General features: G+C 50.8%; 1 protein-coding gene across 1 annotated transcript; it reads right to left on the reverse strand.

Moving 5' to 3' along the window:
• Nucleotides 1–1,707: 1,707 nt before the first annotated feature.
• mcf2a (MCF.2 cell line derived transforming sequence a) lies at nucleotides 1,708–25,150 on the reverse strand. The gene is made up of 30 exons (XM_029257180.1): nucleotides 25,093–25,150; nucleotides 19,543–19,611; nucleotides 19,191–19,305; nucleotides 18,594–18,684; nucleotides 15,632–15,751; nucleotides 15,395–15,511; nucleotides 15,156–15,305; nucleotides 14,913–15,034; nucleotides 14,114–14,228; nucleotides 12,983–13,102; nucleotides 12,665–12,856; nucleotides 12,315–12,500; nucleotides 12,026–12,197; nucleotides 11,858–11,934; nucleotides 11,287–11,372; nucleotides 10,536–10,602; nucleotides 10,080–10,195; nucleotides 9,715–9,784; nucleotides 9,533–9,625; nucleotides 9,333–9,425; nucleotides 8,105–8,230; nucleotides 7,160–7,381; nucleotides 5,733–5,825; nucleotides 5,560–5,638; nucleotides 5,199–5,262; nucleotides 4,856–4,977; nucleotides 3,963–4,075; nucleotides 3,147–3,262; nucleotides 2,957–3,060; nucleotides 1,708–2,868 (listed from the first exon to the last, which is right to left on the reverse strand). Exons 1-30 carry the CDS (start codon nucleotides 25,148–25,150, stop codon nucleotides 2,828–2,830), a joined length of 3,309 nt encoding a protein of 1,102 aa, XP_029113013.1. The 3' UTR covers nucleotides 1,708–2,827.
• Nucleotides 25,151–25,443: the final 293 nt, after the last annotated feature.

Genomic DNA, 25,443 nt, shown 5'->3' on the forward strand with positions numbered 1-25,443 from the left:
CCTATCCTGGTAGCACAGGCATAAGGCAGGGTATCCCCTGGTGGGGCTGCCAGTCTGTCACACACACATTCACTCACACATACACTACAGACAAATTAGAGTCACTTAGACACCCAAAAACATATCTTTGGACTGTGGGAGGAAACCAGAGCAACCCAGAGGAAACCTATACAAACTCCACATGGATCATTGTTATGACTGCTTTCAGTACCAGTATGCATGTAATATCGCCTCTCCACACACACACACACACACACAAGCCTGACACCAGGTCACACGTTTAGAATTAATTACAAACCCTTTATATTGTCTCATATGTACAACACAGAAGCTGTACAAGATTTAAAAGTTTCCAACATCAAGGACAGCTTCACACAAACCCGGAAAGTGCTTTGTGGTAAATAGCGGAAGGCCATGCATTTCCGTTAAATTATTCATATAAGGCAGAGAAGCTTCACAATCGAACGCCAATGTTCAGTGCAAAGCTCTCCGACCGCTAGAGAGCAGCGATCGGAACAACGGCCACAGGTTCGTCGAGACCTTTAGCTGCGTCGCAGTCAAGCGCTTTTCCTTGGACGGCGTGAAATTGCGACGGCGTGAGGTACCGATCCACGTGACAGCAAAATAAATTAATTACTGAGATAAAAAATGCAGAATGCGGCTGCATCGGGGAATCGTCCCCACTTCAAACGCAGGAAAATCAAAGACCGGCCCCCAGCTGCGAGACACGATTCCGTGCGGCATCCTCAAATGAGCCCATGATCAACATTTACCATAATGAGGGTAAAAATCCCATATGATCCTCTTGTACAAGCGACCACAGATGAGTGACACAGTGGAACAAAGGGAGAGCGCTGATGTTATTAACTTAACAATATTACCACGTAACTGACAGCTTTACTCACAGCAACTTACAGTATTTGACCCATTTAACAGCGGGGTATTTTTACTGGAGTAACTGAGGGGAAGTACCACGTTCAAGGGTACGGCAGCAGCGTGGAGAGTGAGGCTCAAACCATATTGTTCACCACGTCAGCTAAAGACATTTAGATCGTTCCCAAAAGGGTAATTACTGTACGTAATTCTCAGACGTCGAACCTCAGACTCTGATATTTTATTATATTATTTTATTTTTAATTTTATTTCAATACACTACGAAATGCAGTTATGCATTTATGTTACTTAGTTACTTAGTGCCGTAAAATCGGTGTAAAACACACCGCTATGTTTTACCCTCCCACAATTAAATCCTTAACTATAAACCAGTCATGTCATGCACTGCAGATCTGCCAGTGACAAAGAGTACCGCGGTACGGGTTGTGTTCTGAGTGCAGAACAGCTCTTTCCCGCTGCACGCGAACCTTCGCCGAACATCTGCAGACTCCGCTCTCCCGAAAATGTGCGGCCCCCGCGGGGCAGCGATACAGCAAGGTCACAGGGTATACGAATGGAGTCCATCAAACATACGAGTGCGAACAACGTACGTGTCGACTAACTACGGTACGCTTCCAGTTCCCGAGTTTTATTCTCACATTTGTTCATTTTTCTTCGAATAAATTAACTCTAAAAACTAAAATTTGTAATTATAGACTATTTATGGGGGGGGGTCAGGCCTTTCAGAGGACCTGTGAAAGACTGCCCCCCCCCCACCACTGATGCAGAGAATCTCTCAGTTAAATTGAGAATCTCGACTAAAGCCAGGCGACGGGAAGGACTGAGCAGTAGAAAAATGCGGTAAATATTGCAGTCACCCATGCATAATTGTTTTCTTGCAGTAAAAATAGAGGGAAGTTGTCAATTTGTTTTAAATCAGCCTTAAAATGTGTTTTCTAAGGGCAGGAATGAGTGGCCTTTTTGTGTCACTTGCGCGGTTGAGGCCCCAAGACCCATTAGAACCCCGTCCCCCCATCTCGAACAAGCAGTTTGTACGGCACGCCGTGTTTACCGTGTGAAGTCGACCCTATTCTAGCGGTCGGGCGATGCGGTGAAAGGACGAGAATGGCGTCGATAAGGAAATTAGGACTGACTTTTCTACGCTGCGAAAACCGCTTCATCTATGAACGCAGAGGAGAGAAAAACGAGTCCCTCGGAAATGTTTAAAAAGAAACACGAGAATGTTTCCTGGAGGAAGACACGTGATGGAAAGACGCCGCCCGAAGCAGCCGACGAGCGCGTTGCGGTGAGTTAACGTGACGGGTCGGCTGCGTGGTGAAGGTCTCGGCTGGAGGGCGGTTTCAACGCGTCCAGGTGCGGACGCCGCATCCCTTCGGCAGGACGTCGTCTCAACGTGGACGCGGCAAATCGACGTGACGTCCTCAGATGGTTGATGTCCTCGAAAGCCCCTCGCCGGCAGGTCTCGGGGACATGTAGACCAGCACAGGAAGACTGGACAGAAGCAGCTCGGTGAAGGCAGCCTGGTGTTGCTGATGATGGCAGAGAGGTCAGAGGTCGAGGGAACGGTAGGATCAGGGGGACCCCCTACGCCTGTTGGGGGGACAGCAAAGCCAGCTTTTCCCATACACCCCCTGCCAGCTCCATCGGGCATCTCCGAACGATCAGCTGAACCCCTTCCCGACAGAAGCAGGAGGACTTAGGGTTGGGGGTCAAGCGAGGAGCTCTGGTTTTAACATGTCCTTCATTGCACTTTCGAACCAGAGAAGCTCCTTCGGCATCAGAGCCGCGTCCTCGTGGATCCGTTCTCTTTATTCCTCGGCCGTGGCATCCTTAAGAGGTATGGCGGAGCCTCCGCAGGGGGCCTACAGGTGAGCTGTGCGCGGTGGCCCTGCTCGGCGTTGTGGCGCGTCTCTGCAGGACGGACAGGGGGCCTTCAGGGAGAGCTGAGCTTCCTCGCCTTCACGTTCCCTGGGTCTAGAGCCAGAGCACAAGAACCACGTAACACTACAAAGGAGGGACATTAAAGAGGAACCGAAAACATGTACAATAAGAAAGATGTTACCTGCCAGCCTGCTGTAGTGCCCCGTGGGGGTGAGACCCAGGACCACATGCAGGAAAGCGGCGGGGATGCGACCCTCCACACTGCGGCTCAGATTCTTCACCACCCTGCGAGGAAGACGAAGCGCGTCACCGCTCCGCATCGTTTCCCACAATGCCTCGGACTGCACCCACCTGCCCGAGCGGCCACTCACCACCGCCCCTCAGAGTCTTCCCGCAGCAGCTGGATGACGTCGCCACTCTTGATCACCACCGGGTTGTCGGATCCACACCTCTGACAGTCCACCAGCACCTTGTATCTTCCGGGGACCTGGAAAGGGAAGAACATCCCAGAACTTTGAGCGCGCCATCAGTTGCGCAACCATGTGACTGAGCAACTGTGGAGACACACAATGTGACAACGCTTGGTGAATAGATGCCTCGCTGTGCTGCTGTATTCAAGCCTGGGTGGGCGGGTCTTCAGCACGTGTCGCATTAGTCATTAGCCATTCACAGAACCAGTCCATATTCAAAAAAATCTTTCAAAATCCACTTCACAGCATCACGCAACCTTAATCCTTAAAGGCACAAGACACCATTTTTTTAGCAAACATCAAGCTACGAAAAAAAAGAGAAGATGAACAGAGGTACAGCAGGTGGCGTAGTAGTTAGTGCCGTCGCCCTGCATCTGAAACATCCAGGTTGAAACCTCTGCTACGGCTGCAGTACCATTGATCAAGGCGCTCATCCTGAACCGATAGGATAAAAATCCGCCGTTTGTATAAATAGGTAAATATTTCCAGTTGCGTTGCAGAAAAGCATCAGACAAATGAACAAAAAGTTAATTTCATGATCATCAGCTGAACTAAATTGCTCACTGATTGGCGGGAATAACGGCAATCCATAAATGAAGGTAAAGCTGGATGATCAAGTTAAACCTCATCGTCCTCCTGCAGCTGTTGTTGGAAGTGGAAACATGTTAAAAACTACAGTCAGACTCTGGACTTCACTTCCCACAAGGCATCTCTCACCAGCAGGGCCACGTCCTCCTCCTCAGTGTCGGAGAGGGGGGAGAGGTCATTAGCTGCGCTCCACGCCTCCAGGTCATCGCTGACGTCCCCCGACGGCGAGGCTCCGGGCCAACCTGGAGGACGGGAGGTGGGGGTAGGAACAGGGACACCGTGGGGACAGACTCTTGCAGGACACTCGTCCGCTTTGTCACCGCTTGTATCATCACTGATGTGCGCAGGAGCTGCTTCTTTACAGAATCTCCGGCTTCGTTTCATCTGGTTTCATCCGGTGTGCGATTGTCATGTGATGGACTGGTGTCCCACCCAGGGTCTCTCTGCCTCAGTTCGCCAGCTTCCAGGATAGGCTCTGGACCACAGCAACCCCTCGACTGGACAAGCAGTTATTGGGCTGGAAAATCGAATTTTTGTTCACGAGTCCAGTTTCCTTAATTGCTAACTAACCCTCTCCCTTGTTTCACCTGTATATAATGTACAATTTACTGATCATATTACAGTTATTGTTCACATTTATTTATTTAGCAGATACTTTTCTCCAACGGGACTTCCAAAGAGCTCTATGTCGTGTTATCAGCCCACACACCTTATTTACCAGGGTGACTTACACTGCTAGATACACTACTTACCCTGGGTCACTCATCCATACATCAGTGGAACACCCTCTCTCTGTTACTCACACACTAGGCTGAACCTGAACAGCATGTCTTTGGGCGGTGGGAAGAAACCAGAGCACCCAGAGGAGACCCACACAGACATGGGGAGAACATGCAAACTTCACACAGACTGAGGGGGTATCGAACCCATGTCCTCTCGCACCACCCAGGCACTGTGAGAAAGCAGCGCTACTCGATGTGCCACCGTGCCGCTCAACTATGCCTATGGACTCATGGACTCACTTCGCCGATGGCGCTGGTGCACGGGGGAGGGCGGGGACGGTGAGGCGGTCGGGTCCAACAGGACGGGGCTGGTGCAGCCCGACTCGGGTTCCTCTGAGCTGAGCGACGCTCTGTGCGACGTGCTGTGGGGAAGGACGGTGAGGGTGAGAGAGGCAGCGTGTCCAGCAACCGGCTCCGACAACGTAGGCGCGCAAGACGTATCCACACGGCATCCCTCCACCGCCTCGTTTCCAACCAAACGCTCTTTCACCTTCTCATATGCAGCTTAAAGAAACCTTCACACTGGATGCTGGAGGAGGATCCCGGAAGGAGCAGTGCATTGTGGGACGGCAGTAAGGCTTACCCATCAGACATGGGCGGGGACAGCTGGACCTGGTCCGAAATGGGGCTCGGAGTACAGGACTCGCCTGAAGGGCAGACAGAACAAAGCGGAGAAAAAGCGAGATGAGAGGGTCAGCAGGTGGGGTAGTGTTTAGAGCTTCCGCCTTCTGCCCGAAGCTTCCAGGTTCAAATCCCACCTCCTGTTGTAGTACCCTTGATCAAGGTGTTTACTGTGAACTGATACAGTAAAAATGACCCAGCTGTATACGGGTAAATCAGAATAAGTATGTTGACAGTGTAACTCTGGAGAAAGGCGTCAGCTAAAAGAATGAGATAAATGTGGGATGAGTGAGGAGTCGGTGAGGAGCGGGTCAGTGGAAAACCTGTGAGCAGCCTCTGCTGGTTGGTGAGGACCCTACGGATCTCGTTGAGCCAGGCCAGCTTGACCTCCACCGAGGGGGCCTGCGAGGACAGGATAACCAGATGGGGGCACCACCGTGAAGAACCCGCAGACCTCGCACCCGCAGCAGATGGGCGGGACGCCCTCGGCCCTCACCTGCACCACGTACACCTCCTCCCTGCCGCTGTACCAGATCTCAAACTTCTTCACGTCTCCTTTGACGTTCTCCGTGATGCCGACCGCACTCATCTGCGGAGGGGAACAGGCAGCTCACGATGGGTCGGACGCGACACCAAGTGCTACTGTGAAAACTGGGAGGTGATGAGGGCGCGGGTGCGATTCGGGGCTCCCCGGCTTACAAATACGACTGGGCCTCAGTCACCATCAATAATGACATTACAGGTATTCCTTAAATAATTTCCTGGGTAGGTCCTGCAAAAATCTCTGTTACAGCAGTAACAAATAAAATTAACCGGAAAGGATTTTTACGTTAACATACTTATTAACTCCAGGTTATACCAGAGGGCGGCACAGCAGCACAGCGAGTAGCGCTGCTGTCTCACAGCACCTGGGTGGTGTGAGAGAATGTGGGTTTGATCCCCACTTAGTCTGTGTGGAGTTTGCATGTTCTTCCCGTGTTTGTGTGGGTTTCCTCCGGGTGCTCTGGTTTCCTCCCACAGTCCAAATACATGCCGTTCAGATTCCCCCGTAGCGTGTGAGTGACAGGGAGAGTGTGTTCCGCTGATGTATGGATGAGTGACCCAGTGCAAGTAGTGTGTCTAGCAGTGGAAGTCTTAGGGTGCTCTGGTTTCCTCCCACAGTCCAAAGACATGCTGTTCAGGTTCACCCATAGTGTGTGTGTGTGACAGGGAGAGTGTGTTCCGCTGATGTATGGATGAGTGACCCAGTGTAAGTAGTGTATCTAGCAGTGGAAGTCTTTGGGTGCTCTGGTTTCCTCCCACACTCCAAACACATGCCGTTCAGATTCCCCCGTAGTGTGTGAGTGACAGAGAGAGTGTGTTCAACTGATGTATGGATGAGTGACCCAGTGTAAGGAGTGTATCTAGCAGTGTAAGTCACCACGGTGAATAAGGTGTGTGGGCTGATAACACTACATAGAGTTCATTGGAAGTTGCTTTGGAGAAAAGCGTCTGCGAAATAAATAAATGTTACTAACATCAAAATTATCTAAAATGAGTAAGAATGAAACCGTCCCCACAAAACTCGGTACAGCTGACCTCTCGTTCCCACAAACATGTGCAACGCCTGTCATCTTGTTACTGATCGCTGACACTCAGGAACCTCAAACATGAGATGTAAACACTGCGGAAGTGAGTTGGATCGAGGTGGTCCCGCTTTCGTCTTCTGCTTATTTGCTCTTTACTGCCATCTATAGGTACAATGAGTAAAGTGTGGTCGCATTTGCTCCGCAAAAACCTGAAATTTTACAAAATTATAAAAAAATCATCAAACCGGACGATGCTCGTATGTTCAAAAGTTCAAAAATTCAGTGTTGCTGATGGCAGTCACGTGTGACCTTGATCCAGCTATGCACCCCCCACGGTCCTAACCCAGACCCCCACCTTGAGGCAATGTTTGAAGCTGTAGGAGGGAGTCTTGTCGCTGCTGTCGCCGTGATCCTCGCGCCGCTTACAGAAGAGCAGCGCGTGCTCGTGCAGGAATAGGTGTCGCCGCATGGGCTTGAAGCGCGCCAGCTCCTTCATGCGTGTTGGGCCCCGTTTGCGACTCAGCCACACGCTGAAGGAACCCTGCATCAGCACCCGGCCCAGGTCGCTCAGCTCCCCCTGGTGGAGCACACTGTGAATTACACACTGGCGATCTGCCCTCCCTACTAGGAAAAGACCACCACCGCCGCCCTGCTGGTGAGCGGCAGTACGGCAACAGCTTGTACACCTGTGACAGAACTAGAGTACCAAAGGTCTCCAAAAGAGGGGACAAAACCTTAATCTAAATTGCTTCACCTGAATATTCATCTGCAGAGAAAATTCAAAGAGCCATAATCTGTAAATTTTACATAACTTCGGTCCGTTAAACAAACGCACTCGGGACACTAGATGGCACAGTGCTTGGAGCTGGCGCTTTGCAACCTGAAGGTTCTGGGTTAGAGGTATTTACCATGAATTGATACAGTAAGAATACCAGCTTGTGTAAAGGTTTAAAATATTCCTAATTGTGTAAAGGTAACAGTGCAAGTCTATTAAAGAATAATCATATTTTTGTGACAATCAAGGTCAATTTGGCCTCATTTGCAGCCTAATAATTTATTTCAGAGACGGAAAATCCTTCATACTGTATATGAAAGGGGCGCATCTGTAATTCCCTGCATTACTGCTGTCGTCCGCGTCCTTTGTTGCTTGCAACGTGGAAACTAAATCAGTTGTTACTAAGAAGACTTTTTCATATCACACCTCACAGCCATGAAGCACACAACCTATTTACATAATAATCTGACCGGCTGCATCCAACACCGATATAGTTTCAATATATGCTTTTACATTGCATCTTACCTCATAGCCCGTGATGGCTATCTGGTGCATCGAGTCATTAACAGATCTGAGGAGGTCCAGCATGGCATCTAGCGCCGCCTGCAGCTCGGCGGTCCCCTCCGACCCCGCGCTGCACTTCAGCAGCTCCTGCGGGACACGGTCATCTCGTGACCTCGTGCGCAAAATGTAACCTGACGTGTCGCCGGGGCTGAAAATTCTCACACTAATGATTCGAGACAGTGCTGCTTGAAAGTATGCGAACCCCCCTTGTCCCTTAGTTTTACCACAAAGTGGCTATTTGATGGAATCAGTGTTTCTCACTTGAAATAAATCAAAGGTGTGCAATGACCAGTTCCATACGTTGCTTTAGAGTAAACCGTGTGCAGTGAAAACACGGTAGTAGTGCAGGTGCAAAAACAAGTGAAGCCCAAGTTACACCGGTTAAACCAAGTAAGTGAGTAGAATCAGGGGTGTAAATCATCATCATTTATTCATTTGATAAGTGATTATTGTTACGCAAGAATAATGACCATCAATCACTACAGGGTTCACACACTTTCAAGCTGCACTGTATGTCCACCCTGCATCACTGTAACAAATATATGTTACACACTCGGCCACACAAGCTCCGCGTACCGAAGCGTGACTGAGCGACAAGGCGGCAGCGGGTGGGGTGACACTTAGAGCTGCTGTGTTGTGATCAAGGTTCCGGGTTCGAATCCCCGCAGCTGCTGCAGTACCCTAGATCAAGGTACTGATCCTCAACTGATAACCGTAAAAACACACTGCTGTATAAAAGGGTAAATCATTGTAAAGTTCTCTGTTTAACACTGTAAGCTGCCTTGGACAAAGGAGTCAGTAGAATGATTCATCGACCTCCGGCGAAGCTTTCGTTCCGTGACGCTGAGGCAGCACGTCATGAATGGATGGATGGATGGATGGATGGATGGATGAAATTTTATTAACGAGAGAGGGAAATCCACTTTGGTTGCAGCAGCATACAGTCACACACACATACAACGTATTTGTACATAGCTACACGCATAGTGACCAAACAAAAATAAGCAGAGGAAAACACATTTAAATGAAACAGGGGGAGGTGTGGGTTTGTGGGTTTACGGAATATGATGCAGGCGGTCAGTGACACATCACTCTGGGGTAAAAAATACGACAGAGAAGACAAACACGCATATGGACAACTGCGCGCGCACACACACACACACGCGCACACACACACACACACACGCACCTTGAGCAGCAGCTGGTATTTGGTGAGCCGCTGCACTGGCTTCAGCAGGTAGGAGTCCAAAGAGAGCTTGTGCTCCAGCTTCCTCTGACACTCCTGCAGCAGCAGCACAGCGAGAGGAAGGATGAGAACTGCGCTCACCTGGAGGACAGCAAACGGCCACTAGGGGGCAGTGCGGTTCTGTTGGTTTTGTGACCGGACACCTGGAAGAAGGCGGAGTCAGAGCACTGTCTCCACAGGGCCTCCGAGCGGGGTTTGTTCTGACAGTAGCGCTCGTACACGTGGAACTGCTCCCTCTGGAAGGACATGCAAAGACACCCTGACTAAAACACACACGCACACAAATTCCACACGCACTTTTGAGTGTTGCGACCCCGCGTCTCACCCTCTGCAGGAAGCAGGCCCCCACTCCCTCAGGGCTGTCCAGACATCCCTCCAGGTCATGCAGGAAGAACCTGGAGAACAGAGACGGAGTCAAACACGGAGGAGGAGTCAATTATGGAGGCGGGGTTGAATAGAGAGGCGGGGTTAGACAGACAGCCAATCACAGCACGACCCTCTTCAACGCATCCAGACAGCGTATCGACGGCAGTTTTCCCACAAAGAGAGGGACGGTGAGATGTCCTTGTGTCTGGTGTCTGTTTAATCTTCTCACCTTCAGACATGAGGCAGCAGGCAGCTTTGTGGTTAAGGAACCAGACTGACTGTATATACGTGCGGGTTTTTTTCAGGGGAGGGGAAGCGCCTTGCCTGCTATGGAAAGTGTAGATCTCCGGCATGTTCCCAAACAGGACTTCCTTCTTGCTGCGCAGGACAGGGGGCAGGAGGTCTACAAGCGCCGGGTTGTCCATCTCCGCCCGGTAGCCCTGGGAAATCACAGCACTTTCGCATTTATTCATTTACTCGCTTAGCAGAACGAGGAACATACAGGAGTGTAAAGGAAAGTGCATCAGGAGGAATGATCGCTGCTCTGGGCTGATCAGGAGGTCCAGTTCCCATCAGCGATGTTCCCGAAGGTCAGCGTGCACAGGAGATGCTCCAATACGGGTCGTAAATTGGCAAATAGAGCAAAGTAAATTATAGCAAACTAGCAGGAAAGCAATGGACAAGTTTTCCTACAGGCTGGACACGCGCAGGACTGCAGGACGGGTTTCCTCTAAATGAGAGAACGTGGGACGCGTGTAGGAAATTGCAGAGCGACATCACCAGCAGCACGGAGAGCAGCTCGTCCACGTAGACGCGCTCCGTCTCGATGAGCTCCTTCATCACGTGACTGGGAGGGGGGGGCAGGCACGAGTGTGTGAGAGAGGGGAGAGAGAGAATGAGAGGGGATATATTTTGCTTGTGTGTGTACATATGTATTTCATTCTTACTTATACATTTTCCTATTACAACAATAATAATAATTTTAAAATACATACACCATCAGTGATGTTCATGAGAGAGGCAAGGTACATATCTTTAAGTATGTATATTTGTATTTTACTTTTATGTATGCATTTAGTTATATAATAATAATAATAATAATAATAATAATAATAATAATAATAATATACTATTTTTCATGACACACACACATTTCCTGAACCGCTTGTCCTATTCGGGGTCGCGGGGAGCCGGAGCCTAACCCAGCAACTCAGGGCGTAAGGCCGGAGGGGGAGGGGACACACCCAGGACGGGACACCAGTCCGTCTCAAGGCACCCCAAGCGGGACTCGAACCCCAGACCGACCGGAGAGCAGGACCCGGTCCAACCCACTGCGCCACCGCGCCCCCTATTTTTTTTTACACTATTCATCTATTGCTTTGGCAACACAAATGTATAAAATGTGTGACGCCGATAAAGGACACTGTACTGAAAAAAACTGATTTGAGGGAGACAGTCCCTCAAATTACTGCCCTCGCCCACCGCGGTGTGTGAATGCGCGGGACGCACACATGCAGGGACACCGACTGACCGCTTGAGCAGATCGGGGCTGTCCTCCCCCTCCAGGCTGTAGGACAGGCTGTTCCGGTTCTCCTCGTAGTCGTGCATCACCTCGATCTGGGGGCGGAGGGGGTGTGACATGAACAAAAACGTGTTTCTGTGTGCAGGTCAGCTTCCGAAAGCTCTCTTTCCTAACACACACAGACATACGCATACAGTTACGCATCCGCAGCCGAAACACACGCCAACACGCACGCACCTTTCTCACAGCCATTCAATCCCTGTTGCGAAGGACCCCGCAGCACACGTTCTTTCTTATTGACCGCTCTCACCACCTCTAGGCGAAAAATTATGATCGATCGCTGCTGTCACCTTCAGTAACTAACTTCCACGACTGAAGATGACTGACAGTCAGTCTCTCCTCCAGTGACCTGCGTCACGGTGACGATGAGAAGCCTCGGACCCGGGATTCCTCAGGACCGGGTCTGAACCCCGTGGTGCCACAGCTGGAGACTGTTTAATGCGCAATCTCTGGAGTAGGAGACCATGTTTGAATGGGGGGGGACCCCACTCTCATACTCCGCCCCCCGTGGGGGTCTTACCTTCCTGGAGGTGGGACTTCTCCTTGATGTCTTCTTACCGGGAAGCGAGAGGTCAAAGGTGAACTTCAGGTCCACGCCTGGGGCAGGAAATGAAACCGGATTACAGATGCACTGAATGCATGCATCTACCGTATGTTCGTGACCCCTGCCCCCTAAACAGCCCCCCACCGTGTTTCGGGGAGAAGAGCGGAGACTTTGCGCGGGGGGGGTGCTCTGGGCGCGGCGCCACCAGCTGGACGGGTCGCGCCTGCTTGTCGGCCAGTTTCTTGAGGCCGGCCTGTCGGTTCCGGATGAGCCCCTGGACGGCCGTGAGCTTGTTGTGGGCTTCCTCGATGAGCGTCTGGGGGGTCACCGGGGTCAGCGAGTGGGGGGTTACACACGGGGATCAGACATAAGTGTTGTAAACACACAAAATGTCCCAGGAACGCGAACACATATGGAGGAGGTGTAAGTGAACCTGCAGCTGGGGGCTGAGGATGGACTCGAACTCCATGGCGAGGACGTCCGGGTTCAAAGGGGGTGGGGCTCCCGCCTGGAACTTCTCGATGTCCTGCAGCGCGGCCTGGGCCCCCTCCTTGGTCTGGAACCTGTCCACCACCTGGCTGGCCAGCAGGTAGGCACCCTCATCACACCAGCGACACACCTGGGACAGCGAGACACGTGGGATTGACGCTGACTCTGCGTGAGCGTGGGCAGCCGGGGGCATGGCGGTTAGAGGCACTTCCTTCGAAGTCGAGCGACCCAGGTTTGAACCCTACCTCCCGCTGTACCCTTGAGGAAGGTGCTTGCCCTAAACTGACACTGTACCTCCTCCACCTGCAGCAGCAGCTCCCGAGCTCGGCTGAGCTTCGCACGCTTGTCCAGCAGGGCGGCGCTCAAGGTATCGCAGCGGTGACGCAGCTCGTTGCAGCGCTGTACGATCAGCACCAGGGCGTAGTGGTGGCTGGCGGCAAGCTGGTGTCCGTGCAGGATGGTGATCTGAGCCCGACCGATCTCCTCCTGCAGAGAGGACCACCGTTGGTGCCCAACGCCCTGAGTCTCGACCACATCGGGTGTTCTGCGCATCAAAAACACAGCAATAAATCTTGTGACCACCCTGCTGCTCTCCAGGGCGTGACTCCTTACCTGCGCTCGGTCGTCCAGGCCCTCCAGGTCTCTGAGGAGCTGCTCCGTCTGCGCTAAAGAGGCCCCTGCTGCAGCCAAGCCCTGCTCCTGCGCAGACAGCTTGCCCAGGGAGTTCTCCACCTGCGCACACAACAAACATGTAAAATAAACCCTGCCACAGTGTGTGATTACACCCAGCTTGCAACATTCTGTCTGTGATACAGCAAGTGGTGAGAGCTGCAGCCTCCTGCTAGAAGGATGCAGGTTTGAGTCCCACATTTACTTATTTAGCTGACACTTTTCTCCAAAGCAACTTACAGTGTTAAGGTTACAATTATTTAACCGTTTCTATAGCTGGGTAATTTCACTGGGGTAATTTAGGGTAAGTACCTTGCTCAAGAAGGGGGTGCGGTGGCGCAGTGGGTTGAACCACAGTCCTGCTCTCCAGTGGGTCTGGGGTTTGAGTCCCGCTTGGGGTGCCTTGCGGCGGACTGGCGTCCCGCCCTAGGTGTGTCCCCTCCCCTTCCGGCCTTACGCCCTGTGTTACCGGGTAGGCTCCGGTTCCCCCGTGATCCCGTATGGGACGAGCGGTTCTGAAAATGTGTTTGTACCTTGCTCAAGAGTACTACAGGCAGAGGTGAGGCTCAAACCTGTAGCCTTTGGATCGAATAACAGTAGCTCTAACCACTATGCTACCAGCTGTCCCCACATCACCCTCTAGTTCCCTTACCCTGAACTGCTACAGTAAAACCCTGCTGTAAAAACCTCACAATATAAGTTGCTTTAGAGAAAAGCATCAGATACATGAATAAATAATAATGTTATTATATATCTGTGCCAAAACTTTCCAGACTTGAAACTCCCAGGTGTATCAGATTGGCATAAATATCCTGAAACAGTAAATGCCTTTATGATTATATATACTGTCAGTCATAAAAAGTCACAGCTTGAAGTTGGCCTTAATATATTGCATATATTTAATAAATATTGATGTGTGTGTATATATATATATATATATATATACACTGTATATATATTAAAGTGTCAGCTACATAAATGAACACATGCAAATAAATGCAACTGTGGAGTTAATGTGACCTAATACGGTGTTTGTGATCACTGCGGTTGTCGTGATGGCAGTGAGGGGCAAACCTCTCGGAAGCTCTGCTCGTATCTGAGCAGCTGCAGGTACTGGCGCAGTTTCAGGTGGTGCTTGTCGAAGAAGCCGTCAAACGCCGTCTCCATGTCACGCAGCTGAGCCAGCAGCCTGGGGGCAGCGGGGATGGGGACACGCAGCACGTTTAGTGATGCCACACACGTGTGCGTGTGTGTGTGTGTGTGTGTGTGTGTGTGTGTGTGTGTGTGAGAGAGAGACCACGCTGATGATCTTCAACGTTCTTTCAAGGTTAAAGGAGATCACTGCGGTTTTTATGGTAAGGTAGGGTATAGAAGCGATTTGCTGTGGAATTCTTTTACACGTGCCTTTGCAGCGTGGGAGGAAACCCACGTGAACATGCCGAGAACATGCAAAGTGCACACAGACCGAGCCGGGTTCGAGCCCAGGTCTGAGCCAACAACCGAAGCCCTGTGTGGCACCAGTGCTACCTGCTGAGTCATCATGCTGTACAAATAACATCGATTAAAAGGCAAGTGTCTTGAAAGGTACTATAGTACATTAACTGTGTAATGGCTCTGTGTTTCTCCTTGTCAATTAATTAACTAAATATTTTTATTCAAACAACATTTTTACTCATTTATATTCCTCGCCATCTTATTAAAGGAATTCAAGTGTTGTTTCCACATCTAATGACAGACCAGCATAGTTCCACTAAAATCTGAACCCACAACCTTCCGGTTGAACATCCATGTCCCTCAGTACACTAACATCCGCTGTGTGTGTTTGTCTGCACGTGTTTTCTTTCGTGATGCGTGTGTGTGCAGCTGTTGTCACCTCTGCACCGTCTCCCAGTCCTGGTTCACGTCCCACTGCCTGCGGGAGTTCTCCTGCATCCCAGAAGCGTCCAGGCTGCCCAGCAGCTGCTGTCCCTCACGCATCACCGAGCGGATCTCGTCCTGCGGCCACATGACGCTGGTCAACATCATCATCGTGTTCTTTAATGTTTACTCACTTGTGCCAGAGATGTTCAGATGTCTCTCCCGGGGGGGGAAAGGGTACGACGCGTTCTGGGAATACCTTCAGTTTCCTGTATTTCTCCGTATGACACATGAGGAGGAATTCGATGGCCTTTCCCTCGTCCGGCAGGTCCGTCTCCGCCAGCTCCGTCCCGAAGGCCTGCAGCATCTGAGCGATCTCCTTCACAGTGACCGCAAAGCTCTCGATCGCCTGCGGGGGGCGCCAGGAAAGAAGGAGATGATGACGGACACAAGCACGCTGGATGGCGCGGACACTTTGGTGCGGTTTAATGAAGATACCGTGCGCAGGACAAGCCAGTCGCTGTGGCTGTACTCTAACGTGCCGCCAAACTCCGATGTCAGCTGGGTCTCATCCACGTAGTGCAGCAGGTCTGTGACGGAGCTCAGCATCACCACCTTAAAGGGGGAGGGCGACACGCAGTCAGAGCAATGTGTTACATCTTCATCTTCGTCTCTGTAGATCCTTTAGGGTTGCCCAGGTGCGAAGGCAGGGCTTCAGCGGAGTCTCAGTCTCACCGGCATTTTCAGCATGAAGTCCTCCTGGCTGAAGCGGAAGCCGAGGTCGGTGACCGTGCGTTGGAAGAAGCTGGTGGGCCGCAGCACCAGGACCAGGTGGAGGCTCCCTGGAAAGGAGGCCTGGAGATAAAGAGGTGGCCTTAGCACCACGGTAATTCACCAAGGATAAAAAGGCAAAAATTTAACCTGTTTCTGCAATACCGCTTTATAAATTATAAAAAACATTTTTATAAATACACTTTGACTTAGACCATTTTTCAGTGTCTAGGAGCACAACCTGTGTTTATGCTCCCTGCAGATAGGGGTCAGTAAAGAGCACAAAGATCATCAATGTGTGGAAAGCCGCATAACAAAGTGAAATAAAATATTAAAAGAAAACGTTTCGCTTCCAGTTATTTATTCACACGCGTATATATAAATTACACATCCTAACCAGGGAATAAATTGAGGGAGGTTTGCATTACAAACCTTTGATCGATTGGGATCTGGTGGTAAAAATGCCGCTGGAGTTACGAACAGAACAAGTTACAAAGATTTGTTCATGAGCTGATGATTATACAGTTAAACTTGTAGTCATATTTGTGTGATGAGCCCTGGGGACAAAAAGTTACTGCGTGGCTTCATATTTTCTGCTCTCGCTCGCATTTGCGTGTCATTCGCCACGAAGGGTCGGCTCAGGTCAAACGCAGGTCGCGACCTCACTCTCGGATGTCCTCTCAAAGCTTCACCCCTCAGAGCATCAGCTCTTCGGCCCCGCCTCCAACACCATAACACACCGAAAGAGTTGACCTGTCCTGGTGTCTCTTTCCCTCCCACAGGGACAGAGAGGTGATGGGGGGGGGGGGGGTGCGTCCATCAGTTAGCGTCACCTTGTTAGTCATCTCTGTGCTCATGACTGCATGTGTCTTCCAGCCTCAGTGCGACCCTGATGGTGATCGGTGGAGGAAGGACAGTGCCACACACACACACAGACACACACACTTATTCATATACACTCAGATAGTGCTGCACACACACACACATACTCAGTGCTGTACACACAGCCACCCTGTACTGGTCTCACACTCACACAGTCGGGCACTGTACACGCACTGCCCCTGTGCGGACGCTGCACGCGCCGACATAATAGAGTGAAACCCAAATGAGTGAGTGTGTCCTTCCTTCTCTCTCTGCTTTAATAAGGTAAACACTAAACGTTAAAAAAAGAAAAAAAAAACATTCAGTTTTACTGAAGTGCTCCTCGGCCATTCATATACAATCAGTCTGAGTATTCATATTTCCTCGAGATGACAGCTCGTGCCTTATTGCGGTTGCCGCCGCAGATGCTTCACGCCCAAGGGACACAGACACTCTCGCACCTCGTCATCCACCACCCCAACCGCCCCCCCCCCCCCGCCTCCTCTCCTCTTCCATCCCGTCCGCAGTAAACGCAGCGACACCGGAACACATCGCAGTTCGAGGAGCAGCAGCTCAAGAGTCGCGAGACGAAGGGGTGGGGGGTGGTGCGCGTGCCGCCACTGCAGTGTTCGCTAAACTTCTCAAAGACTTGTCCTCCTCCTCATCATCATCATCATCATTATAACGCTCATCATGACCATCATCATCATCACCCCGCTCCTGCGCGTCCCCGCCGCTCTCCTGTGGACCCGGGTCTCCGCCATCCTCCTCGTCGTGGCCCCCAGGACAGTCGTCCCCGCCGTCTCCCCTCTGCCTGGGTCCCGCGCGCCGCTCCAGTGCGCGCTCTGACTGCGCCAGCGATGCTGCTGCTGCTGTTGGTGATGATGGTGATGATGATAATGATGATGCTGCTGCTGCTGCTGTTGCTGCCGCCACGCACGAGGTGGCGGCGGCGGTGGCGGCGGCGCGGGTCGCAGCATCGCTCGCGCGTTCGGTGCCTGCGCGCTGTGCTGCCGCTGTGAAGCCCGTGCGCGAAGCAGCAGCGCGTCGGTTCCATATATAAGGGTGTGTGTGTGTGTGTGTGTGTGTGTGTGTGTGTGTGTGTGTGTGTGTATATATAAATAAATATATCTATATATTTATGCGGTGACGCGCTTTGTGTGGGCAGTTTGACCGCATTCTGACCGCAGACCGAGCGCGCGCCGCTTTCACTCAGAGCCACGAGCACAATCGGTCCGCCGCGCTTTGACAGCACGTGCACGCCTCGCGGACTTAGTTTATTACACACAAAACACTTGAAAGCCACGCACGTGTGAGCGCCGTACAAAGTGTGGGAAAGAAATCACGACGCGCAGCCCCGCCGCCCTCCATGTACCAGCACCTGGTACCTGAGGCTGAGAACCGACGAGTCGAACCCGCAGCTGGAGCCGGGAGGCGGGGCTCCGTTTCGGGACCTCGGAGAGCGAAGGGGGGGTGGGGGTGGGGGTGGGGGGGGGGGGTTGGTAAGGGGGTTATATACGGTAGCGCGAGACTGGGGTATTCCATCATTTCTTCACTTTAACGTCACTGACTACTCGGTGACCATTCGGTAAATACTCTATAAGTTTTGGGTACCTATTCAGTGAATATTCTAAGGGTATTGAGCAGCTATTCCCTTTGTTTTGAATGAGTACTCAGTGAGTATTCTGATAGTGACTCTTCAGTAGATATTCAGTGAGTATTCTGTAGGTATTTGGTTAGTGCTCAGGATTCAGTCCGTATTCTGTAACTGTTCAACTGATTGTGAGTGTGTATTTAGCAGGTATTCACTGAGTGTTCACTAAGTATTAATTAGATATTCAGCAAAGATTCAAAAACTATTCACTAAGTATTTTTTTAAGTACGCAGTGAGTGTTCAGTGGGTATTTAGTGAGTAGTTAGTAGGTGTTTTATTGATATTCAATGACTATTCAGTTAGTGCTAAGTGAGTATTCAGTACCTGCTCAGTATGTACTCGGTGATTATTCTCTGAGGATTTGGTGAGTATTCCGTGAGTACTCAGTGATACACAAGGTGAGCGTCTTACCGCAATCCTGGCCAGGGCTGTTTTGATGGAGCTCCATGTGTCCAGCCTCCGGTCCAGAATGATGATGAACTTGACACCGGGCTGCCGCTGCCTGCGGGCCCACAGAGGAGGGAGGGGATGTGAGGGGACGGGAAGGGACGGGAGGGGACAGGAGGGGACTCAAACTCAAACTCACTACCACCCTTCACCGCACTATATGTCCCCTTCACTCGTCTTTCTGACAAGGTGAGTGTCCAGAGGCTTCACTGCTGTGTGCAACACACCCTTCTGTCTTTAAAGGCAGATGCAGGGAATAAAGTGGACTAAAGGTGCACATGGTAAATAAACAGTGTAGCATGAATGTGCAGAGCAGAACACACACACACGCAGACACGCAGACACAACATTATTGCTTTGTGGTGAAGTTCTGTTGGTCCATTTGCCAGCGGACAGGACAGGGACATACAAGGGGACTGTTGTGAAAAACAGGGAAAAGAAACCTGAGAATATCTGTGTGTGTGTGTGGAATACAGAATGCAGAGGTGCAGCCCACTGCAATGCAGCGATGGAGGAGGGGAGGGAGAGGGAGGTGCGCAGTGATGGGGTCGTCTCACACACCGTGGGATCAGCGTGAGGTAGGTGAGCACTTTGGCCAGCGCCTCCTCCGGAATGTCACTGAATGCAGAGCATTCTGGGAGGGTGATGACCACGCTGGACTCCTCCCCCCGTCCACCTGGTGCAGGGAAGACAGAAACATCACCTTCACACGTGCAAACCGCGGAATTGTCCCTGGGTTTGAACATGGGACCAATACAGTCACACACCTGATTAAGGGTGAGAACAGTGTCACCAAACCCCACACTCTGTCCATGTGAGAAGTGAGGGGAGGCAGAAGGGCAGGAACAGCTCTTGCGGGGGGGGGGTGCTCAAGAATGCCCCCTTCACCTGTTGGCCAGTGAAGCCATCTTACCTGATAAGTAGGCCACCTGCTTCTCTATATAGCCGCCCACCTCCTTCATACTCATGGGGACGGTCACCTCTGTGGACACAGAAGGCAAGGGGCAGGTGGTGTTATGTCTGGGGGGGTGGGGAGTACTTCAAGGTGTCACAGCTGGGAGCCACACGCAAGCTCACCCTTTCGTAGTTTGCTGAGGAAAGTCAGCAACACTGCCACCTAGTGTCCTGGTACTGCAAATACCCATTGGTCCATCATCCGTCCATGAGCAAAAGGTCCAATCGGGATCAGTGTCCGCAAAAGCAAAAATCATACGTAGCAAAGCCCGAAGACACACACATGAATTCTGCTCGCACAGTTTCTGAAGCAAAATTACATATAAATATTGAATATATAGAGGGGGCACAGTGGCGCAGTGGGTTGAACCACAGTCCTGCTCTCCGGTGGGTCCGGGGTTCGAGTCCCGCTTGGGGTACCTTACGACGGACTGGTGTCCCGTCCTGGGTGTGTCCCCTCCCTCTCCAGCCTTACGCCCTGTGTTACCGGGTAGGCTCCGGTTCCCCGTGACCCTGTATGGGACAAGTGGTTCTGAAAATGTGTGTGTGTGTATTGAATATATAACAATTCCACTATTAGCCTTCATTAAAGGTGCAAGTGAGAATAGAAGATGAGGAGGGCGACTTGTCTCTCATAGGGTGAAATGACCGTGTAAACTGGCACGCTGGACTTCATTCGACAAAACATAAGCTATCGGTGCAACAAAAAATGAAAAAATAAATTACTTAATTACCGGAAAAAATGACACATTTTTCATTTAAATGATAAAGTGCTGTTGCTCAGTGTCTCCTGCCCTATAAATAATACACACGCGACATAAATCATTAATTCAGCTGATGTGGGTGAAACAGAACACACACCTCTGTTCCGTGCCCGAGGGCGGTCAGACTGGCTGAGGTAATGAGCCCACCCCCCGGGGGGTCCACCGCTTTGGTGGATCTGGTCGAAGGCCTGCAGGCCCCCCTCTGTGTCTGGCTGAGATGGTGTTGGTTACAGAAAGATGGAGAAACCCCCCATCAGAACCTGGCACTAGAAAGGCTGGATCAGATCTCCTGTTCAGTGAGGCTAAAATGTTAAAACGGATGTCTTTGAGTCTCTTTCTTCGATTTGTACTGTGCTCCGTTGTCCATGACTGCTTCTTTTACCCAAACGCGAGGCCCACATGGACCCCCGATGCGCCGTCCGCCAGTCCGGCAACCAGTAAGGGGCTTATAGACACAGTTCCAATCCCACTGAACCTGCTTAAACCCTCTAGTCTGTGGCACATGGAAGCCTGTTGGGTCGCGTCACTCTGCGAGTCACCGCTGGCGGATTATCGAACCTGCGAACGTCTCCGATTCTGCGCATCGGCATTTAAGATGCTCGCCGCAGCACTGCAGAGCCGCTGCTGAGCTTGGAACTAATGAAACGTGAGCGGCGAGCGATGGAAATGAGACACTTTGCAGGCTGCGCCGGGCAGCGGGCAACACGGCTGGAAACGGAAAAGCGCGGCTGCTAGGACGTGGTTAGGAGGCAGAAGAAGAATTCCCAGGGTTCCTTGAGCGCCAGTTTGTTCTAAAGGAGCATAGTTGTACAGTGCAGAGAGCAGCTCCAAATGAGCTTAGTCACTCTTCGCTAAAGGGTCACATTAGAAACCTGTCAATGCTAATAATAATAATAATAATAATAATTTATAGTATATAATTTGATTTAAAAAAATATTACTACTATCATTGTCATTATTATTATCTGGTGTTTTTGTTAAAAGTGATGTTCAAGGTTTATATACCCCTTGTATTGCTACTTACTACATTTAGCTAAATGCGGTATATTATATTCAACTGGATAATTTTTACTATATCAGTAAATATTCTGACAGAGTACTACAGTAGAGGTAGAGATTTGAACAGAGAACCTTCCGAGTGTAAGGTGATGTAAGGTAATTACTACGCCACCTGCTGCCCTGCAGTATAATGCAGTTTAGGTAGTAATGAATGAGGGCATTAAATCAGTCATTTGGTAGATGGCAAATTTACATCACAGGCTATTAACCTGAATCCTCTGTAAATATTGATTTGCATGAATGATAATATACAGACACACAGGCAGCTCTTTACATGCCACACACATGTACACTTGCCTTTGTAAACATAAAATGATGCTGGTTGGCAGGTATTTCCTGCATCCAACTGAGTGGGAAGATGGGTGTGACACTGGACCAGATGATGGGGGTGGGGCTTAGTGTGACTCCGCCCCCTCAGACAACACCCGCTGCCTGAGGTCCTCCTCTTAGTTGTGAATTGTGTCCCTGAGACAGATTTCCTGACTACTGGGTATAAAATGTGTACAAAAGCTGTGTACACATACAGAAATGTCAACCAACAGTATTCTCTCTCACACACACAAAGCAGATCGGTCCATCTTTAGCGATGCCTGTTTCGAGAACCTGGTCGATAGACCTCTTCCCAAATGTGGATTACAGCTCTAAGGGGATTAACGTGTAACATGAAGCAGATGGAATAAATTTAACATTTAATCGCGCAGTCACAGGAAGCAAAGCGGTGTGAATTAAAGATTATAAAAGATTATGATCGTTCAGTTGCTGCGCCCATAACCCTAACGCACTTGTTCAGGGAGTGTAAAGCTGCGAAGGCCGCTTAGCAGCAGTGCAGAGCAAATGGGGGATATTTCCGGATTCGGCTCCGACGATACAGTCAATAATGGAATAACTGACCCAGGCTGTTTTGTTATTGTGTGTGTGTGTGTGTGTGTGTGTGAGAGAAAGAGAGAGAGAGAGAGAGAGACCGAGACAGAACGTAATAAATTAAATGTGCCAGCCGATATTCTACCTTATCCCAACTCTGAATTAGGGCTCAGAGCCACCGCATTAGGTGAGGTATAAATCAAGTGCATGCCAAAAAAAAAAAAAAAGAAGTCCACACAGAACACACACTCTTGACCATGACCGTCGTCATCTGTTTCCATCTATATCCCCACCCAGGGATCCGGAGTCCACCGTGGACACGTTATTAACCGTAAGCCGTAAACCAGTCGCAGCAACTTTTGTTTCGGAACAGAAGGTGCGGCCTTTTGTCGCACCCGTGACCATTCTTGCTTCTGACAGCAGCCATGCGGGACTGTGTGTGTCTGCATGTGTATTCACGCTATATCGCTTTCATTTTTACCATGCAATATTAATAAAGTACAAGCCCAATGCCCTGTGCCTCCAGGATAGACTCTGGACCACTGAGTTAATATTAAGACAATTATTTCAACCCCTCTCATGTATTTATGGTAATAATTCCTGATGACTGTTACCCATGATTTTCCTGGCATCTTTGTCCCATAAAAATTATAACATTACATAAGCAACTTCACTTATTTTCCCATGAGTAATGTGGAGTAATTAGAAGAGACACACACACATTTTCTGAACCGCTTGTCCCATTCGGGGTCACGGGGAGCCAGAGCCTAACCTGGCAACACAGGGCATAGCGCTGGAGGGGACACACCCAGGACAGGATGCCAGTCTGTCACAAGGCACCCCAAGCGGGACTCGAACCCCAGACCCACTGGAGAGCAGGACCCGGTCCAACCCACTGTGCTACTGCGCCCCCTACAGCTGCATAGTTTTTACTATATGAATTCAGGGTAAGGCGGGGGGATGCGGTGGCGCAGTGGGTTGGACCAGGTCCTGCTCTCCAGTAGGTCTGGGGTTCAAGTCCCACTTGGGGTACCTTGCGACGGACTGGCGTCCCATCCTGGGTGTGTCCCCTCCCCCTCTATGCCCTGTGTTGCCAGGTTGCTGCAACCCTGCTTGGCACAAGCGGCTTCAGATTGTGTGTGTGTGTGTGTGAATTCAGGGTAAGTTCCTTCATCACAAGTACCGTGGCATGATGTGAGACTTGAACCTGGTTCCACTAAGTCCAAAGACATGAGCGCAAACCTCCACACCACCTGCTGCCCTTCTCTAAGAGGAGAAGACTTTTGCGGCATGGTTCTTTCCAACAGCAAACCAGAAACTGGGATTTGAACCTGCAACAGTCTATGAGTTCCACTGGAAGAAGCACGGGGAATGTCTGAGGTCCTGTCAACTAGAGAGGAAAAGAGGAAACTTCCCAGGGGTCAGATGTCCACAGAAGCACTATGAACTGACCGGTGGAGTGCGCTGGTTGAAGTCCAGAGAGGGAATTAACCACAGAAGCCTGGCTGTGATCTCGTTCTCTGCACTAGACGGAAAGGCTTGGGAGAGAGATGGGATTTGATCTGAGACGGAAGGTCAGGCAGTCATCCAACTGCATAAGTAGATTGAACTGTGTTTGTGGGTTCAGATCCCAGGAAGAGAACTGCTATTGTACCCGTGAGACTGGGAGATCACATGAATTTTCATTCAGCAATCCATCACAATCAATCACTTGCCCAGTGCAGGATTGTGGTGATCTGGAGCGTATCCTGGAAAGTTGAGGTGCGAGGCAGGGTACACCCAGGAAAGGACACCAGTCCATCACACAGCAAACATACATGCACACTCATTTCCTCACTCACATGCACAAATCACATCTTCAGACTGTGTGAAGAAACCAGAGCAGCAGGATGAAACCTATATGAACATAGGGAGGATGTGCAAACTCCCCAAAGACTCAGGCAGATTCAAACCCATGTCCAAATCCATAGCTCAGGAGCCAAAAGGGAATGAGCACGTGAGGTTCGAGGGGGCGGCCTTGGGAAGGGCAGATCACGTTACACTCCCGGCTCAAGGGTAGCTGGGTAAAAATAGAGCGGACGGCGGCTGATTCCGCAATGCCCTCATTTGCCGGGGAAGCCTGCAAAGAAAGTGACTACCACAGTAGGGTACAGGTGTGGAAAGCCGGGGGGGGTCCATACCAATCCCCCGTCTCCATTATCATCAGTCACCTCTCTCATCGTTTTTAAAGAAACATTAACCATTGTTCCAGCAGGACATTCACTGAAGCAATTTTGTTTGCTTTACGTTTCAGCAGCAGGACCCTGAACGTCATTTGGGATTTTTGACAACCACTGGGTTTTAGGTTCAAGTCCTTTAGCATGACTCCGTACCGCACCATCCTACTTTGGTCTGTTGTGCACCGGCAGAGGCACCGAACCCGTATTGATGTGTAAATCATCATCAGCGTGAGGCTCTACGCAATCAATCAGCAGGACCCTCTGCCCAGGTTCCATCCCCTTTGGCAGTTAAGAGACTTCCTGGTGGTGGTGGGTGTGGGGAGAGGGGGTTTTAATCCTCGATCCAGTTGAGACATCTGTCACGTTTCTCCGGAACCGGCATCAAAACGGGATCATCTAATCTGCATCTGATGTTAGCACACTTAATCCTACGGAGTGACCAACACACCCGTACACACACCAATACCAAGAGCCTTGCTGCTTGAGTTGCATTCTGAGGATCAGCAGAGACCGGCGTTAGCATGAGAGAGACACAAGAGGATGCTGGGTAGTAGGTCCGTAGTATGCGTGTTAAATGCTCTGGGCGGGGGGAGGGGGTGTACTCACGCTGCAAGGTGCTCTCCAGCTGAGACCCCGCCTTCAGAAAGCTGTAGTAGCTCTCCATGTCTCCGTGGGATGTGCAAACCAGCTGCTCCTGGGGGGGGCACTGAGCCCATCTCCCACTCGATCTGTCACTGGCGGTCAGGAGGTCGGAGGCTGCGGGGAAGAAGGGCTCGCGTACCCATGATCCACTCGAACCTTAGAACGCAGTCCGATAGAGGGGTCCCGTCTACACCAGCTCTCGATGGTCCCAGCGACCGGTTCCCTGTGCAGCCGCTGCTGGTCACCTTGACTACATGACAGAGCATCTACGGTCCCGGTCCGCTACCCACATCCCCCCCGGCAGCGCAGGTCCAG

This window comes from Scleropages formosus, chromosome 13, assembly GCF_900964775.1.
Source record: "Scleropages formosus chromosome 13, fSclFor1.1, whole genome shotgun sequence".
Classification (NCBI taxonomy): Eukaryota; Metazoa; Chordata; class Actinopteri; order Osteoglossiformes; family Osteoglossidae; genus Scleropages; species Scleropages formosus.